Raw genomic sequence first — 18,000 nt, forward strand, 5'->3', positions numbered from 1 at the left:
CTTCTCCACCTGGTAGGGGTTTCAGTATCTACAGGACAGCTCACAGGAGATGGCTCAGAATATCCTCTATAGCACTGGAGGAAGAACTAAAGGTCCTTGACTCAGCTTCCTGACTATTTTTGTTTTGTCCCATTTGACTGTTTTCCTCTGCTTTTGTATTTTTTCACTTCTCTGATTAAACTTGTTCTTGGCTGAAGTTTTTCTGCAGACAAAAGGCAGGCAGAGAACATGGGAGGGAAGGACCCGTTTCACACGTAGACTGAGCTCTGCAGAAGCAAAAAAACCCTACTAAATGTAGAGCTAAGTTTTACCACTGTTGAGGCATGATGTAAAAAGAAAATTTAATGGTCGTTCTTGTAGAAATCCCAGCTTGTGTCCCTGGGAGCGGGCAGAGGAATGAACGCAGCCAATACAAGTAGAGAAGGTCTCCTCTTGTCACAAGGAAGAAATAGATGCTGACCGTCACAGTGCTGGGGGAAGAACACGGGCAGTGAGACCTGCGAATGTATATCACAGCCCAGGTAACCTCCAGAGGATGGAGAGAGAGGAATAACATCAAGCCACCAGAGGAACCAAGCAGAAACCTAGTCAAAGGGAGAAAATAGCAGTAGAAGATGCTTCACATGGAATAAGGTGGCAGGAAATAATCAAAACGTATTAGCAATTATGACACATGCAAAGTGTGAGTCGCATATTGGGATAAAAGATAACAACAAATTTCTCTTCTTTTCTGTATATTTTCCTCTATCACCCCAAAGAGACATGTTTTAGCTGACAATAGTAGGGAGTCAGCCCACCAAACACTGTCCAGAGAAAAGGTGCGGATGCAGGTCCAGCAGAGGACAGAACTTAAGGTTTGAGTTTGTCCTTTTAAGAACAAGGGGGAGTTTGAGCAGGAAAAGGTAACAATCTATTAAGAAGGTAGCGGTTTTGCAATGGCACCCCACTCCAGTACTCTTGCCTGGAAAATCCCATGGACTGCTCCTCCATCCATGGGATCGCTAAGAGTCGGACACGACTGAGAGACTTCACTTTCACTTTGACTTTTCACTTTCTTGCATTGGAGAAGGAAATGGCAACCCACTCCAGTGTTCTTGCCTGGAGAATACCAGGGACGGGGAGCCTGGTGGGCTGCCGTCTATGGGGTCGCACAGAGTCGGACACGACTAAAGTGACTTAGCAGCAGCAGCATCCATCTTCCCAGGTGACTCAGTGGTAAAGACCCCGCCTGCCGATGTAGGAGACGTGGGTTCAATCCCCGGGTCAGGAAGATCCCCTGGAGAAGGAAATGGCAACCCACTCCAGGATTCTTACCTGGGGAATCCCACGGACAGAGGAGCCTGGCAGGCTATAGTCCAGGAGGTCACAAGAGTCAAGACTCAACTGAACACAAACTTCCAATCTAGCATCATATCTTTTAAAATATGAAATGCAAAGTTGATAGAAATTCCAGGAGAAATGGGCAAACTCACAGTAATGTTTAAGATTTTTCTTTTAGAATCAAGGAATCAAGGAGCAAACAAAAAATAGGGCAAAATTTGAATAACGCAATCAACAGGATTGAGGTCATTCTATGCAGTGTTTGTGAGCATGTTTATCTAAATATTGTGAAACTGTTAGTTGCTCAGTCATCTCTGACTCTTTGCGACCACGTGGACTGTAGCTTGCCAGGCTCCTCTGTCCATGGAATTCTCCAGGCAAGAATACTGGAGTGGACAGCCATTCCCTTCTCCAGGGGATCTTCCCGACATAGGGATTGAACCCAGGTGTCCTGCACTGCAGGCAGATTCTTTGCTATCTGAGCCACCAGGAAAGCCCCTTACCTACATATTACATGTGCTTCAGTTCAGTTCAGTTCAGTCGCTCAGTTGTGTCCGACTCTTTGCGACCCCATGAATCACAGCACACCAGGCCTCCCTGTCCATCACCAGCTCCCAGAGTTCACTCAAACTCATGTCCATCAAGTCGGTGATGCCATCCAGCCATCTCATCCTGTGTTGTCCCTTTCTCCTTCTGCCTCCAATCCCTCCCAGCATCAGAGTCTTTTCCAGTGAGTCAATTCTTCGCGTGAGGTGGCCAAAGTACTGGAGTTTCAGCTTTAGCATCAGTCCTTCCAATGAACACCCAGGACTGGTCTCCTTTAGGATGGACTGGCTGGATCTCCTTGCAGTCCAAGGGACTCTCAAGAGTCTTCTCCAACACCACAGTTCAAAAGCATCAATTCTTCGGCAATCAGCTTTCTTCACAGTCCAACTCTCACATCCATACATGACCACTGGAAAAACCATAGCCTTGACTAGACGGACCTTTGTTGGCAAATTAATATCTCTGCTTTTGAATATGCTATCTAGGTTGGTCATAACTTTCCTTCCAAGGAGTAAGTGCCTTTTAATTTCATGGCTGCAATCACCATCTGCAGTGATTTTGGAGCCCCCCAAAATAAAGTCTGACACTGTTTCCCCTGTTTCCCCATCTATTTCCCATGAAGTGATGGGACCAGATGCCATGATCTTTGTTTTCTGAATGTTGAACTTTAAGCCAACTTTTTCACTCTTCTCTTTCACTTTCATCAAGAGGCTTTTGAGTTCCTCTTCACTTTCTGCCATAAGGGTGGTGCACATTTATAAATACATGTGTGTATGTATATATAAATACATGTTATATATTATACATGTACATTATGTCTCACTTCCACATATATTTGTTTATATATAAATTGTGTGCAGTATATTTATTTGGGTACAATATGTATAATACATATTTGTATAATAAAGGATGTATAACATGCACATCTATGTATGCACATTATATGGTGTGTGTGTGATTGTGTACCCACCCCAACAACAAGGTCCAGAGGTGACATGTTGTTCTCAGACACGGAATATTCACAGCAGTGAGCGACCATCACACCACCAAGGGGGTCTCAGCAACTTCCCAAGGCAGCTCCATCACTACAGCCACACTCCACCCACAGCACCAGAAGAGTGCTGTTAGGAGGTGGCCATGCACCAGAAGAGGACAGGAAATACCTCAGTGGGTCCAGGTGTCTGCCTGGGACGTGAGTGACTGGTCCCCTGACCAGTTGGGAGGAGCCCAAGGTCAGGTGGTATCCAGGTCAGGACACTGGTCCCCGCCCCCGCCCTCAGCCCTTCGTGGATGGGGGCTTCTGTCCTTACTCTGGATCCTCTAGTTTTCTGGGCAAGAGGACCACTGGGGAGGGGCCGTGTCTCCAGGGGCAGAGCAGTCGCTGGCCCCGGGTTTCCGGTTAGCACTAGGTCCAGGGCCAGCCCACTGCCTAGGATTCAGAGCAAGAGAGCCCTGCAGGCGGGGTGCCACTGAGGGAATGCCAGAGTGGGGGCTGTGTGTGCTTCCACACCCTCTACCTCTGCCAGAGACCTGCACTGGGGCAGCTAGAACAAGACAATGAGAGGGTCCAAGTCACGGCCTCAGGGATGTGGCTGGAAGTCTCAGAAAGGAACAGTTAAGACCTTAAATGCACTTATTTGAAAATCAAGAGTGAAAGTAAATTATCTGAGTTTATGACTCAAAAAGCTCAAAAAATAGCTACAGAATCAACAGAGGCTCAGAGGCTCAGACAGGGGCTCAGACAGGGACTAAATCAGATGTAACCAAAGAGGGAGAAATTAAGAATTGGCATGGTGAATATATTCAAAACTCAATTCTTGAAGAAGAGCAACAAAATCAACAAAACTTGGACAAGAGGAAGAGTGAGAGGCCAGGGGAGGGTGTGTGTACTGGTGCGGGGCAGGCGAAACTGCTGCGGAATTCCCAGATCTACTGGACAGGCTGTAGTTTGGGGGTGCTGCTCAGGCCCAGAAATCCAGGAATTCCGGGAAATCCAGGAATCTGGGGGCTTAGAAGGAGCTGAGAATGGCCCAAGCTGCTGAGGATAGTTTTACCATTGACAGTCCATCCATGGAGGCTCTTTGCGAGCTCAGGCCCTGCCTGTGGGGTTCTGGGCAGCAGGTTTTGCCGGGGGTCCTGCGTCTTCTCTCTTTGAGTAGTTCCAGCCCCTGCCCATGAGCAGGCTGCAGTCAGCAGTGCCCTGCAAGCCAAGGGTTCTGGCTTAGGGTTCCCCCAGCTGGGCGATGGCAGGAACTGGGACCAGCAGGGGTCAGTGTGAAGGCCAGAGTTGCTGAGGGTGGAGCTGGGCACGGTGGATGGGAAGGTGGGAGAGCAAGGCGGCAGCACACACTAAGCCAGCCGGCCACACCCCAGAAGGGCCCGTCCCAGGCTCCTCTGAGGCCTCTGCCTGGGGAGGCAGCGTCTGGACCTTAGGATGTTTGTTCATCCCACCACTGTGGCTGTAGCTCCTCCTGGTTCATCCCCAGGGAGACGCACACAGCCCTCACTAACAAAACAACCTGCCTGACGGGGAAGCAATTAACCAGTGGGAGCCTCGTGTTTTGTCCCTTGGGTCAGGAGGCCTGGATTCTGGGTGGATAAATGGGTGAGATAATCGACCTGGAGCCCAATTACAGTTATGAGGACAGCTACAGTGAGTGGGCGGACCACGTGGCCAGGATGGCATTGGAAGGCTGCTGGTGTTTCTGAAAGCAGACTTGTGGTCCAGAGTGGACAGTGAGCCAGGCTCTCACAGGGCCCTGTGGCCTGGGCCTAGCCGGCCACCGTCACCTCCTGCAGTGACTCTGATGTCATCATCCAGTGAGGCCACAGCCCGTGAGGACCAGGAGGACAGCATCATGCCCTAGATGGACCCATCCACCCATCCATCCATTGCTGTATTCACCACCCACATGTGTGACCATCTGTGAACACACACGTAGCCAGCACATCCCTGCTTTCTTTTACTGAGGAATTACATGCCCTCAGTTACCTGCACACATCTGCAGCCTAGCAGCTTGGAGGGTTTTTCACTGATGTTGACGACCAGCACCCAGATCATGACACAGAACACCCAGGCCCAGAAGCCCTCTGGAGCCCCTTCCCCTCCCCGCCTCTGCCACCGAGGTGTGTTGCCTATTCTGGAACTTTCTATAAAGAGAAATCATAGAGGGAACTCTGAGTGTTTGGCCCTTCCCCTACTGCATAATAATGTCAGGATATATCCACACCCACGCTGTAGTTTTGGGTGGTAATCACATGATTTGTTTAACTTAAGTATTTAAAATATTCCATAATTTGGGGGCTCCCCTCTTCAGTCAGTGTCAGACTTTATTTTTGGGGCTCCAAAATCACTACAGATGGTGACTGCAGCCATGAAATTAAAAGACGCTTACTCCTTGGAAGGAAAGTTATGACCAACCTAGATAGCATATTCAAAAGCAGAGACATTACTTTGCCAACAAAGGTCTGTCTAGTCAAGGCTATGGTTTTTCCTGTGGTCGTGTATGGATGTGAGAGTTGGACTGTGAAGAAGGCTGAGCACCGAAGAATTGATGCTTTTGAACTGTGGTGTTGGAGAAGACTCTTGAGAGTCCCTTGGACTGCAGGGAGATCCAACCAGTCCATTCTGAAGGAGATCAGCCCTGGGATTTCTTTGAAAGGACTGATGCCAAAGCTGAAACTCCAATACTTTGGCCACCTCATGCGAAGAGTTGACTCATTGGAAAAGACTCTGATGCTGGGAGGGATTAGGGGCAGGAGGAGAAGGGGACAACAGAGGATGAGATGGCTGGATGGTATCACTGACTCGATGGACGTGAGTCTGAGTGAACTCCAGGAGTTTGTGATGGACAGGGAGGCCTGGCGTGCTGCGATTCACGGGGTCGCAGAGAGTCGGACACGACTGAGCGACTGATCTGATCTGATCTCTTCAGTCTACTATATAATAAAAACATTGCTGCAGTTTCATGGCTCATCTTACTTTAATCTCTTAAAAGACACTTGACAGTACGATTTGAGGGGTTCCTACACATGTAGACGTCCACTGCATGGCCACTACATGGCCAGGGGAGAGCATGCCCTCAAGGCTCCCACCCTATTTGGGAAGCAGGGTGAGCTGACATGACCCCTGGGGACTGTGACGAGAAATGATAGTCGATACCACACCCTAAAGCGATCGTGACACAGCAGAGTCTCAGCTAAGAGTTAACTACACAGAGAAAATGGGCTCATAAAATACTCAATCCAAAAGAAGGTAGGAAAAGAGGAAAAGGGAACAGAGCCGAGGGACAAATGGGGTAGAAATGGGACAGACGGAAGCTCATCACCCCGCGGATGTGGGTGGCCAGAGCCAGGATGTCACCTACACCACCAGACTTGTGTGACCCCATTTCCCACTGTGCCCAGGTCTGTTCCAGGACCCCACATCCCATGCAGTTGCTATTTTCCCTTAGTCTTTTCCAGTTTGTAACAGTGAGTCAGTCTTTTCTCATCTTTCCATTTTGGAACTGATCAGTCACTTTGTAAAATGCCTTTCAATTTGGGTGTGTCTGGTGTGTTCTTTTAATTGGAAAGAGATCGTGCCTTTTTGGCAAGAATACCACAGAAGAGATGTGTCTTTCTCAGTCCATGTATCAGGAGCTACATGATGCCAGCCTGTCTTGTTACTGATGATATTAACCTTAGTCACATACATAAGGTAGTTTCTGCTGTGTTTCTTCACTGTAAATCTATTATTTCTCCCTTAGCAGTTCATAAATATATTGAGGATGATACTTTGATTCTATGGAAATCCTTAAGGAAACTAAATATAAAGACATAGGAGGGAGGAGGGATAAATCGGGAGATTAGGATAAAATAGGTAACTATGCAGATATACACTATAATATATAAAATAGATAACTAATAAGAACCTGGTGTACAGCACAGGTTGTTGTTCAGTTGCTCAGTCACGTCCAACTCTTTGTTACCCCATGGACTGCAGCATGCCAGGCTTCCCTGTCCTTCACCATCTCCTGAAGCTTGCTCAAACTCAGATCCATTGAGTCGGTGATGCAATCCAAACTTCTCATCCTCTGTCATCTGCCGGGAGCCGGCATATTGCATATTGAGTGCATATTGCATATTGAGTGCAGCACTTTCCACAGCATCATCTTTCAGGATCTGGAATAGCTCAACTAGAATTCTATCATGGCCGGGAGCCAGCGTGAGGAGCTCCACCCATGACAAAGGTCATGAGGAAGGAGGCTCAACATACACAAAGGCGGGATTGAGCCTCAGGAGTCCCCCTGGAAATTTTTGAGCATCTACCCCCAAAACCAGAGTCTGCCTACTTTCTGCTTTGTGCTTTCACCTACACCTCTGACTTTACGGGGGGCTGTCCCCCACTACCTCTCTCTGAAAAAGAGTTAGCTTACAGCTCCAGTTAATAATTCCTGGGTGTGACAGTGTTTCAACCTACAAACTCCTTTGAAAGTCCTCTAGCCTGCCTGAATAGGTTTTTTCCGGCCACATGTGATTGTTCAGAGTCTCCCAACTGTGAGAGGCAGGAGATGTTCTAAACTGTCTAAACACAGATTCCTTTGAGTAGTTAAAAGATTGATTAGAAATTGTATTGGTGAAGGGTTTTTCATTTGTTGGGCCAATGTTTGCTGCTAAGTCTCCATATCCCTTACCTTCTGTGTCCTTGGCAGTGTATTGATTGATATAATGGGTGTATAGAAATGTAAGTAGTAGCCTCAATGTTTGTAACCTTGGACCCTTGAGTTAATTCTTTTCTTGATTGAGCCCACCTCAACTTTGCCCTATAGGAATGCAACTTTATCCAATGCTTTTTGGAGGCTGGTGCCTGACTTTAGAATAATCACCTTTAGAGAAAAATAAGTTTCTTAAAATGTTAACAGGCCTCCTGGCCAGAAGATGATGTAAATCACCTAAACTTTGCATATGATAAGTTTGAAAGCCTGGCTTCGATTAGGATCAGGAACTGCTGTCCTTGCATGACTCTACCCCTTCCCCCATTATCCTCTATGCACAACTTAAGGTATAAAACTACTTTGGAAAATAAAGTATGCCCCTTTTTTGTTCACTGAAATTTGGTCTCTCCATGTCGTTCTTTCTTTCACCTTCTAGCTGAATTTTTCCTCTGAGGCGGGGAAGCTCGTCAAGCCTGCTAATTTTGCCTGGGCTTCTAAGATCTGACCGGGGAGGCCTTAGTGTCTCCTCTCCTTTGGGAGAACGGGAGGACGCCTGCGGCCTTCGTAGGTGATGTAAATTCCCTGCTTTGGAATTTTATTCAGCCTCTTTTCTTCACTGAATTTCTTCGCTGAGCTATCCTTATTTCACCACTCTTTATATCCTTAATAAACGTTTAATTAAGCAGTTGTTTCCTGATTTTCGCCCATGCCGTCCCCGCTTCGAATTCCCTGGATCCACCGGGGCTAGACCCTGGCAGTCGTTCTCTCAGCACACTCAGTTATCTATTTTATCCTAATCTCCCAATTTAATCAGCACAGGGAACTCTACTCAATTCTCTGCAATGGCCTATATGGGAAAAACATTCTTTTAAAAAAAAAACAGACATAAGTATATGTATAACTGATTCACTTTGCTGTATACTTGAATCCAACACAGCATTGTAAATTGACCACACTCCAATAAATTTTTTTTAAAAAAGACACAGGAAAGCAAAAAGAGTGGAGGAAGGTAACTCATCTTTTGATGTTAATCCATCAAAAAAGAGACTTGGAGCGGCTACTAATGTCAGAAAAGTAGAATTCAGGGCAAAGAATCTGGGGATAAGGAGGCTCTTTTCATAATGACAAAGTGGTTAATTAATCAAGAGGACAAACTAATCTGAATATAAAGCTTCAAAACGCATGAAACAAAAACCTGATAGAACTTCAAAGAGTAACAGACAGATCTCAGGAACCTCAGTACACCTCTCTCAATTATTAGGTAGCAAGTAGATGGAAAATAAGTAATCACTGAAGTGACTTAGCAGTAGCAGCAGCAGCAGTAATTGAAGGAAGCTTCCTTATACTGATAAGGACAGCTGCAAAACCCTATAGTCAACATTATTCCTAATGGTGAAAGATTGAATGTTTGCCCCTAGGGTCCAGAGGAACAAGATATCTGCTCTCACTCCTCCTTTTCATTATTGAACTAGGGCTCTAGCCAGTGCAATTAGGCATGAAAATGAAGTAAAAGACATTCAGACTGGGAACAAAAGTGTAATACTCTTTTTACTTATAGATAACACAATTGTGTTCATGTATGCAGAAAATCTTAAGGTGTCTACTAAAAGGGTGTCTACTAATTAGTTCTAGTAACTAATAAGTGAGTTTAGCAAAATCCAGATCAGTATGCAAATGCCAATTTTATTTCCATATATTAGCTTTTAACAAAGATACGTTGAATTTAAAATACCATTTACAGTAACATTAAAAAATGAGATAAATCTGACAAAAGATGTGTGAAACCAAAAACTACAAAACACATATGAAAGAAATAAAAGAAGCTCGAAATGAGAAGATATACCATGTTCATAGAATGGAATACACAATATTGTCAAGATGTTAATTCTCTTAAACTGATTTGTAGATTCAATACAATCCCAAACAAAATCCCAGTAAACTCTTTTGGTAGAATTTGTCAAGCTGATTCTAAAATTCATGAGGCAAAGCAAAGAGTCCTGGATGACCAAAAGAACTTTATGGAAGAACAAAGTTAGAAGATTTATATTACTTGGCTTCAAGAATTACTGTAAAGCTTAAGTAATGAAGACAGCTTGGAACATTTACATAAAAATAGACAAATAAACCAACTGAATATAGAAAGTACAGAACAGACTCATACAAATACAGACCTCTGATTTTCAACAAAGATGCGGAGATAATTCAGTAGAAAAAGGATCATTAAAAAAAATAGTCCTGGAAAACTAGACATCTATTTGCACAAAAAATAAACTTCAAATCGTATCTCACACCAAATGCAAAATGTAAGTGCAATATGTAAGATTTGTTACTTATGACACCAGAAGGATGAGCCATAAAAATGAAAACATTGATACACTGAACTGCATCAGAATTAAAAATTTCTCTTTGAAAACTTTTAACAAAATGAAAAGAAAATCCACAGAATCAGAGGAATATATATAAACCACATGTCTGGTAAAGGATTTATATCCAGAATACATAAGGAATTCTCAAAATTCAACAATAAGAAAACAACTCAATTAAAAGAGGGTATGAGATTTGAACAAAACACTTCCATAAAGAAGATAGACAGAAAACAAACAGATAAAGACATTCAAGTTCTGAGTGAAATACAAATTAAAACCACAATGAAATGTACTCCTACACACTTATTAGAATCTCTAAAAACAGTGACCATACCAAATCCTGGTGCTGCTCTGGAGCATACAAACAGGAATGTAAAATTGTACAATCACTTTGGCAGTTTCTTAGAAGTTAAACATAAGCCACCATAAGAGCCAGCCAGTCCACTCCTAGATATTTATCTGAGAAAGCAAGAGTATTTGTCCAAACAACGATTGTACACAGTGTTCATATCATCTCTGGTTGTAATAGCAGAAAACTGGAAACAACCCAGATCTCCACAAGCAGATGAGTGGATACACAAACTGTGGAACATTCATGCAATGCCTCATTACTCAGCACTAAAAGGAATAACCACTGATAAATGCACCAGCATCCGGAGAACCCAAAGTAATCACTCTGAGTGAAAGAATCTACGATTCCATTTATATAAATTACAGGAAATGCAAACTGATGTAGTGACAGAGTCGGTCTGTGCTTGCCTGGTGATGGGCATCAGAGGGGATGGATTGAAAAGGTGAAATTTTGGAGTATTTTGTGGTGATGGTTTCACGGGTGTATACAAACGTCAAAACGTATCAAGTTTGAATATGTGTTTGATCGTATAACAATTACACCACAATCAAGTTGTCATTAAAAAAAAATCCCTAAGAATGGCTCAGGTCGAGTTTAAAAGGCTCGATCCCCGCATTCTCTACGCTCCTCGGAATGTCCATGCAAGGTCCCTAAGACGCGGGGAGGAGGGGTGGGAGTGGGGATATGGGGGTTAGGCAGAAAGAGACTCAGGGGGACTGAGGCCTAACCCCATTAACGCTTTGGCTGCCGCTGGCACCAGACCTGCGAGGGAGGCTCAGCAGGGTCGCACTGACCCAAGGGTCTCCAACCTCCCTGCTGGCACCTCCATCCCCGATCACATTATCCCTTCCACCGCCTTCATGGCCCCCAACCTGGGGGCCAGGGACGGGGTTGGACTTGGGCAGGGGCGGGGCTCTATCGCCCCCACGGCCCCGCCCAGATCCCAAGAGACACACTCCCATCTAAAACCCTGCTCCCAGGTCCGCTCCACGCCTTCCCACAGGCCCCGCCCCCAGGCCCCGCCCAAGGCTCCGCCCCTCGCCTTTACGACTCGCGTTGTCCAGGCAGCGTCCTGCACACAGGCTCCGCCCGTGCCCCGCCCCTAAGTCTCAGGCCCCGCGTCGTCCAGGCCCCGCCCCGTACCACAGCTCCGCCCTCAGACCCCGCCCAGGCCCGCCCCACCCGCCTCTCGCCCGCAGGCACCGCCCCACGAGCTCAGGCCGAGCCGCGTGTCTCCCGAGCGGCCGCGGACGTGGGCTCAGGCCTCGGGATAGCGGCCGCTCTCGGGCGTGGCGCTGGGTCGGCTCCGAGCGGCAGAGATCCTCAAGCACAGCAGTCTCCTGTCGAGGCCGCGCAGGTAAAGGCCCCGCCCTACCCCAGAGCTTGGACACCCTGCCCCCGTCCATCCTCCTCCCTGGAATCCCGGGGGTCCCTAGGGTCTGGGGCCCGGGAGTCCCTATGTCCGATATCCGGGGTCCCCGGGGCCCGAGCCCCGCCTGCCCAGGCCCCGCGCGGCCCCGCCACTCCACGCCCAGGGCTTGGCTTTTCTCTTTTCTCATTTTCTCTTTTTCAAACATAATTGAAATAAAAGGCGCCCGGGCGGGTAGTTGTTCCCTATAGGACCGATAGAGAAGAGCTTTAATATTAATAATTGTCAGAGGCATTGTCACGATTAGCAAAGTGCTGAGCTTCTTCTGACAGCAGCCTAGCCCCAAGGCGATGAGACTGCTTGCCTGGTTCTCAGGCGCCGCCAACCATCACCCGTACATTCCAGTTTCTTAAGAAAGCCCTGCAGCCCCAGTCTTCCTGCTTTCCAGCCTTGAGCTGCTAGAAAGGAGTGGACTCCCGATACCGGGTGCTGTCCAAGCCATAGACTCCCCCCAAGGGTGTGCGGTGGGTGTGTCCAGGGCAGGGTGGAGGCGGTAAATCACAGGGACCCCCTCTGGTCAAGAGTGTCTGGAAGTCAGAGTGTGCCCTCAGGTCCCCAGATGAACCACGGCCAGCAATGCTGATTGCTCCTCTCTTTTAGAGCCAAAAGAGGACACCGGGCATGTGAGGGAAGAGAGTTTACATCTACGCGATGGTCCTTGCACAGCGACGACCAGGCCATGGGGCAGCGTGTAACCTGCAGCCCTGAGTGACAGCAGCATCCTGTCTGTCCCCAGATGGTCAGCATGGGCCCAACAGGCAGGCAAAGCCCCTCCTCCCTGCCGGTCCCTGCAGGAGGGCCCTGCCTGCTCCTGCTCTTCTGCCTGAGGCTAGGTGCCTCTTGCCCACAAAACTGCCAGTGCCCTGACCACGCGGGGGCGGTGGCTGTCCACTGCAGTGCGAGGGGCCTGCAGGAGGTCCCCAGGGACATCCCCGCAGACACTGTGCTCCTGAAGCTTGATGCCAACAAGATCGCCCGCATCCCCAACGGGGCCTTCCAGCACCTGCACCAGCTGAGAGAGCTGGACCTGTCACAGAACGCCATCGAGACCATCGGCCCCGCCGCCTTTTCAGGCCTCGCCGGGGGCCTGCGGCTGCTGGACCTATCTCACAACCGCCTCCGGAGGATCCCCAAGGACGCGCTGGGCAAGCTCAGCGCCAAGATCCGCCTGGCGCACAACCCGCTGCACTGCGAGTGCGCCCTGCAAGAGGCCCTGTGGGAGCTGAAGCTGGACCCCGACTCAGTGGACGAGATCGCCTGCCACACCTCGGTGCAGGAGGAGTACGTGGGGAAGCCACTGATCCAGGCCCTCGACTCTGGCGTCAGCTTCTGCAGTGTCCACCACAAGACCACCGATGTGGCCATGCTGGTCACCATGTTCGGCTGGTTCGCCATGGTGATCACCTACGTTGTGTACTACGTGCGGCAGAACCAGGAGGATGCCAGGAGGCACCTGGAGTACCTCAAGTCCCTGCCCAGCACCCCCATGTCCAAGGACCCCACCAGCTCTGTGCCCTAGTGCCCACCCGCTTCCTGCTGCTGCCGTGGCAGATGGGACTGGCTCTGCCCCCGGTGTCCCTCAGGGAGGTGGTGATGTGGCTGCTTCTGCCCAGTGCTCCACTCCCACAGAGCATTTTCCTTCAGGTCCAGCAGTTTATCCACCTGACACACTGATGGATGCGGAAACGGGCTCAGAGAAATGGGAGGTCTGGGGCAAGAAGTGGTCCACTCAGGACGTAAAGCCAGGCAGTCCATCTAATGTGTTCCTTCCACTCTGGGAGCCTGTCCCACGGGGTGCCCATAGGGTGGACAAGCATTCAGGGACAAAAGAGGGCCTGCCTGTGAGTGAGGCTCCCCAAGGAGGTGGGGTGCAGCTTGTCAGTTGAAGGTTCGGGTCATCTACACTGTGGAGCTGGTTTGCCTCTGCTTCCCCAGTATGTCCCAAACAGATCTGACCACAGACTCCCTGCAGAGCCAAGTGGTAGAGACCAGGTTTTTCTAGAGAGGTAAGTGGAACGTGTAACCTTTGAACAACTCTTGTTTATTCTCAGAGTGTTTGTTAAGAGTAACACGTACCAAAGTTCAGTCCAGCGAGAAGGAAAAAAAAAAAAATCAAAACCCCCCAAAATAACTAAACCACGGAGAGAACCTGAGACAGGTCCAGCGAGGCTCACGGGAAGCCGTGTCAGCAGCCAGACAAGGGTAGCCCTGCCCGACTCCTGCCCTGCGGGCTGTGTCCCGCCAGGGAGCCCATTATCGGGGGTCGCCACGTGCCTTGCTTTTCTACTCGCCGAAGCAGCTCCTTTCCAGTGGTCAAGAGCCAAAGGGAGGACCAATGTCTGATGCTTCAAGGCGGGCTGCTTCCTCTCTCCAGGAACAGGAACTCTCTCTCTCCTTCTCAGCTTTGCTGCCAGGAATCTCAGAGCGACTTTACTGCTCGGTTTTCCTATCTGATTCATGTTCAGGGTAGACCTTACCTCCACCTACGAACCCCAACTCTGTCTTTCCAGTTTTATTTTTTAACGGCCTTTTTGTATGAGTGTTTATATTTTAAACTACTTCAGATATTTTGAGGGTGAGCAAACTACGGGTACACTGCTCGTGGATCTGAGGTATAAAGGACAGGAAGGGCAAAGGTGTATGAAGGTCTGTACTGGGAAAGCGTCGCATGACTGGCCACGGAAAGCACATTTACGCGTGGATGCAGAGACGCGGTGCCCGCAGCCGAGGGACCAGAAGCAGCAGCAGAAACCTGAAAAGCACATCTGAGCAAGGTCATGACTTTTTAGTTGTGGTGCGTTAAAGAAATGACCAGCAGATGCCAACCTTCGTCCACACCCCAGCACCCCGCCTGCCCTTGCTGGGGGCACAGCGAGCACCGTGTGAACAGGGGGCTCCATGCTGAGCGTGGGGTGGGCACCTCTCTGCCCGCTGCACACTAGGGTGCGGGGTGGAGGGCAGGGCTCAGACGGTGCTCCGAATGACCCCAATCCTCAGGAAACTGATGGCCTGCCCACTCTTCCGGTGACCGCTAAAGCCGAGAAGCCAGCCTGGGCGCCAGTCCACCTGTGGGACAGACGCCATGGGTGTAGGTGAGTGTGGGCCGACTGACCGGGGGACACAGGCTCCGTGGGTGAATTGGGCCCCCTCCCGCATCCATCCCGGGGTGCACACAGCGGGGAGGGGTCCTGCCACACAAGGAGCTCGTCACCCCACAGGTTTGTGGACGTGACCCTGGGTCCCTGGGTCAGGGGGAGAGAGGGAATTGAGGCCTGGATGGAGGTGGGGACAGATGTCAGGGTCCTGCTGCCTCGGCTCAGGTGCTGCAGGGGCCAGTCAGCCTGGGCACCTCCAGGCCCTTTCCTTGCTGCTCTCACCTGGAAGCAGCCCAGAGCCTCATGCCCCCAGCTGCTCTTCTGGGGACACACGGGGCACATGCAGGGCTTTCCCTCACCCTTTGCTGCTGCCCGGCGCCCAGTGTCCTGTCAGCTTTCCCCCAGGTGTGGGCCTGCTGGCTCTTGTCCACACAGCTGGGAAGAGGAAGTGGGGCCAGGACTCCAGAACACCCCAGAAGGGCCCTCTCCCTCTTGTCCTGAGCCCAGCAGCAGGGGGCTACCAGGCCCTCCTGGCCTTTCTGGGCTTCTCAGCCTTCGTGCAGTCTCCTGGCAGAGGGTACCTCCCTCCCAAGACCACTAGGATCCCACCTCCAGGAGCGGAAACTCCTTCCTGCTCGCCGGAGCGCCTGTTGGCCCTGGGCTCTCCTGGGAACCCAGCCCTCCCCTCGCCCCTTGCCCCCTTGTTTCTCTGTTTGTCCCTCTCCTCCTTAAGGGACTCCTGCAGATGACACCCAGCGTCTCTTGCTGCCATGTGTGAGCCTCGACACCCCACCACCTCCATGGGCCCTCGGACTGGCCTCCCACCCCCACCTCAGTACCCTGAGCAAGCATCTGCCTGTCTCCTAGTTCTGCAGAGGCCAGGGTTCAGCCAGCCCAGTCGAGGGGACCAGGGTTGATAGTGGTGGGGACATGGCAAAGGGGGGGCCTCAGTCAGGTGGCAGGGAGGCAGCAGCCCTTGTGGGGTGTGGGTGGACCCCAGCTTTCGTCACAGTCAGTCCACAAAGAGCCATCTGCATACAACCCTGCTCAGCCCTGTCCACCAAGCCCCTCCTTCCTTGGGAAGCAGCTCTTCACAGGGTCTGGGGGTCAGGGCGGGATGATTTCAGGGGAGTTTATGCGGCTGAGGATGGCATGAGCAGACTGGCCCAACAGCCACCTCAGCTGGGCCTGTCTTCCTTCTCACAGGAGTTGGGGTCTTGATTCTGGGAGGCCTAAGGGCAGAGGAAAGGGGAGGAGCAGCCCCCCGGGAGCCCGGTCCTCTTGCCCACCACTCTGGACTGGGGTGGGACTTCATGCTGGCTTGGTCCCCGGCCTCAGCATGGACAGTCCCCTTGGAAACCAGAGCCCCACCCTTGACCTTGACCCTGACCCTAGGCAGGGATCCCCACACTCGCAGCCTCCTGATGAGCCCTGACAGTCCTCTTTGGACTTTGGGACCCCAGGCTCTTTCGGGTGGTCCAGCAGTTGGGGATGAGCAGGTGTACTGTGAGCCCACAGCAGAGCCACTGGGACACAGGCTGTCCCTGGCATGGAGCCACCTTTCCGGGACCTCTGGTGGGCACAGCAGCAATGGTGGGCACAGGCCTGGGGCACTCCCAGAGCACCGTCCTGGGGCGGCACTGTGCACCTGCCCTGCTGGCCACCTGCCTGCCCGGCACTCCCCGGGCTCCCTTGCAGCGGGTTCTCCAGGATCCTGGCCTGAGTTCTGGAGAGCAGGCCCAGTGGACCATGGAGGAGGTGGAATGGTCTGGACTCTTGGCAGGAGCCTGTGGTGGTTACCTGGAAGCTTGGCCCCAAACCTGATTCTATTCATTGTCCTCCCCATTGTCTTTGAACCCTAAATAAACCTCTGAGCTCATGTCTGCTGGAGTGGACTCTGTTGTTGCAGCTCGGTGACCCCACCAGGTCTGACCTGCCCTCACGCCAACCTCACCAAGTCCTGGAGCCGCCAGCCCCACGAGCTGAGCCGAGGGCTGGAAGAGCCGGGTCAGGATGGGGTGCGGTGGGTGCTGGGCTTGCCTGTACAGCTGGACTGGCTTGTGATGGCCAGTTGTCAGGCTTTAGGAATTTTGTGAGCCAGCTGACGTCATGATGGAGGCTTGAGGTTGCCTACGGGAGAGTCTACTTCAAGGCCCTTGACAGCAGCTACAACCAGGATCCTCCCTCCTGCCCAGGGAGGCTGCTGGCACTGCTTCTGGGGTCCCTCGGGAGCACCATGGGCACCCAGCAAGCAGGTTCTACTTTCATATCATCCCTACTTCAGGCTGGTTCTGAGGGAACAGTGGCCCTAAAGACATCCAGGCCCCGGTCCTGGGAGCCTGCGAAGATCAGGGATGGGCAGCAGCGAGGAGTGTGGGGGGTGCAGGTGCCCAGGAAGCTGGGAGAGGCGAGGACGGGGTGTTCTCTGGAGCCTCTGGGAGGAAGTGGCCCCACATACCTTGGTTTAGCCCAGGAAGACCCATGTCAGCCTCTGACCTCCAGAATTTTGAGAAAACAAATTCGTGCTCTTTAGGCTGCTGAATGTGGGTCCTTTGTTACAGCAGCTTCTCAAACAGTCTCCCCAGTTTGAGAGCGGCCAGTGTGCCCAGAGCAGACGGCCAGTCTCACCCTGCTCATCGTCACTGAGCCCTGCTCCTTGGGGTCAGCGGGTGCTCCCTGCCTTACACGGGTGGCCAGGAGTGACCTCAGGAACTCACCTCACACGTTGGCCAGAAGGCACCCTCCAGATGAAGGGCCTAAGTGTGGGGGCTGCAGCGGGACGGGAAGTCAGTCTGCCAGCCTCCATGGCCCCCCGCCCCCCAACACCACACACGTGCCCACCGTGCACCTACGCTGTGCAAACATGCACACACACTCCTGAACACATGCTGGGGAGGGACGGCAGGACTTGTCAGCCCCTAACCTGGGGCCCTGGGGGCAGATGTGGGGGCTTCCCGAGTGCAGGCTGGGGGTAGGGGCGGGGTCAAGAGGAGGAGGCCATGTGTCAGGAGGGAAGGCTCTTCAGGGGGCAGCAGCTTGGACCCAGCTTGGAGGAAAGGCCTCTGGGTGGGCGCCCAGTCCAGAGTGTGTGAAGGTAGGCCGGGCATGGCGGGGCTGTACATGGGGGGGCCACTACGGAGAACGTGCTGACTGACGGGGTGAGGTCCAGTCTCAGCAGTGGCCAAGCCACACAGCC

At 51.2% G+C, this 18,000-nt stretch overlaps 1 protein-coding gene across 1 annotated transcript; it reads left to right on the forward strand.

Annotated features, from left to right (window-relative positions):
* The first annotated feature begins 11,461 nt into the window (after positions 1-11,461).
* Positions 11,462-16,685, forward strand: LRRC3 (leucine rich repeat containing 3). The gene is made up of 3 exons (XM_061423195.1): positions 11,462-11,637; positions 12,310-15,639; positions 15,703-16,685. The coding sequence occupies exon 2, from the start codon at positions 12,446-12,448 to the stop codon at positions 13,226-13,228; it is 783 nt and encodes a 260-aa protein (XP_061279179.1). The 5' UTR covers positions 11,462-11,637; positions 12,310-12,445; the 3' UTR covers positions 13,229-15,639; positions 15,703-16,685.
* Positions 16,686-18,000: the final 1,315 nt, after the last annotated feature.

The sequence above is a fragment of the Bos javanicus genome, chromosome 1 (genome assembly GCF_032452875.1).
Source record: "Bos javanicus breed banteng chromosome 1, ARS-OSU_banteng_1.0, whole genome shotgun sequence".
Classification (NCBI taxonomy): domain Eukaryota; kingdom Metazoa; phylum Chordata; class Mammalia; order Artiodactyla; family Bovidae; genus Bos; species Bos javanicus.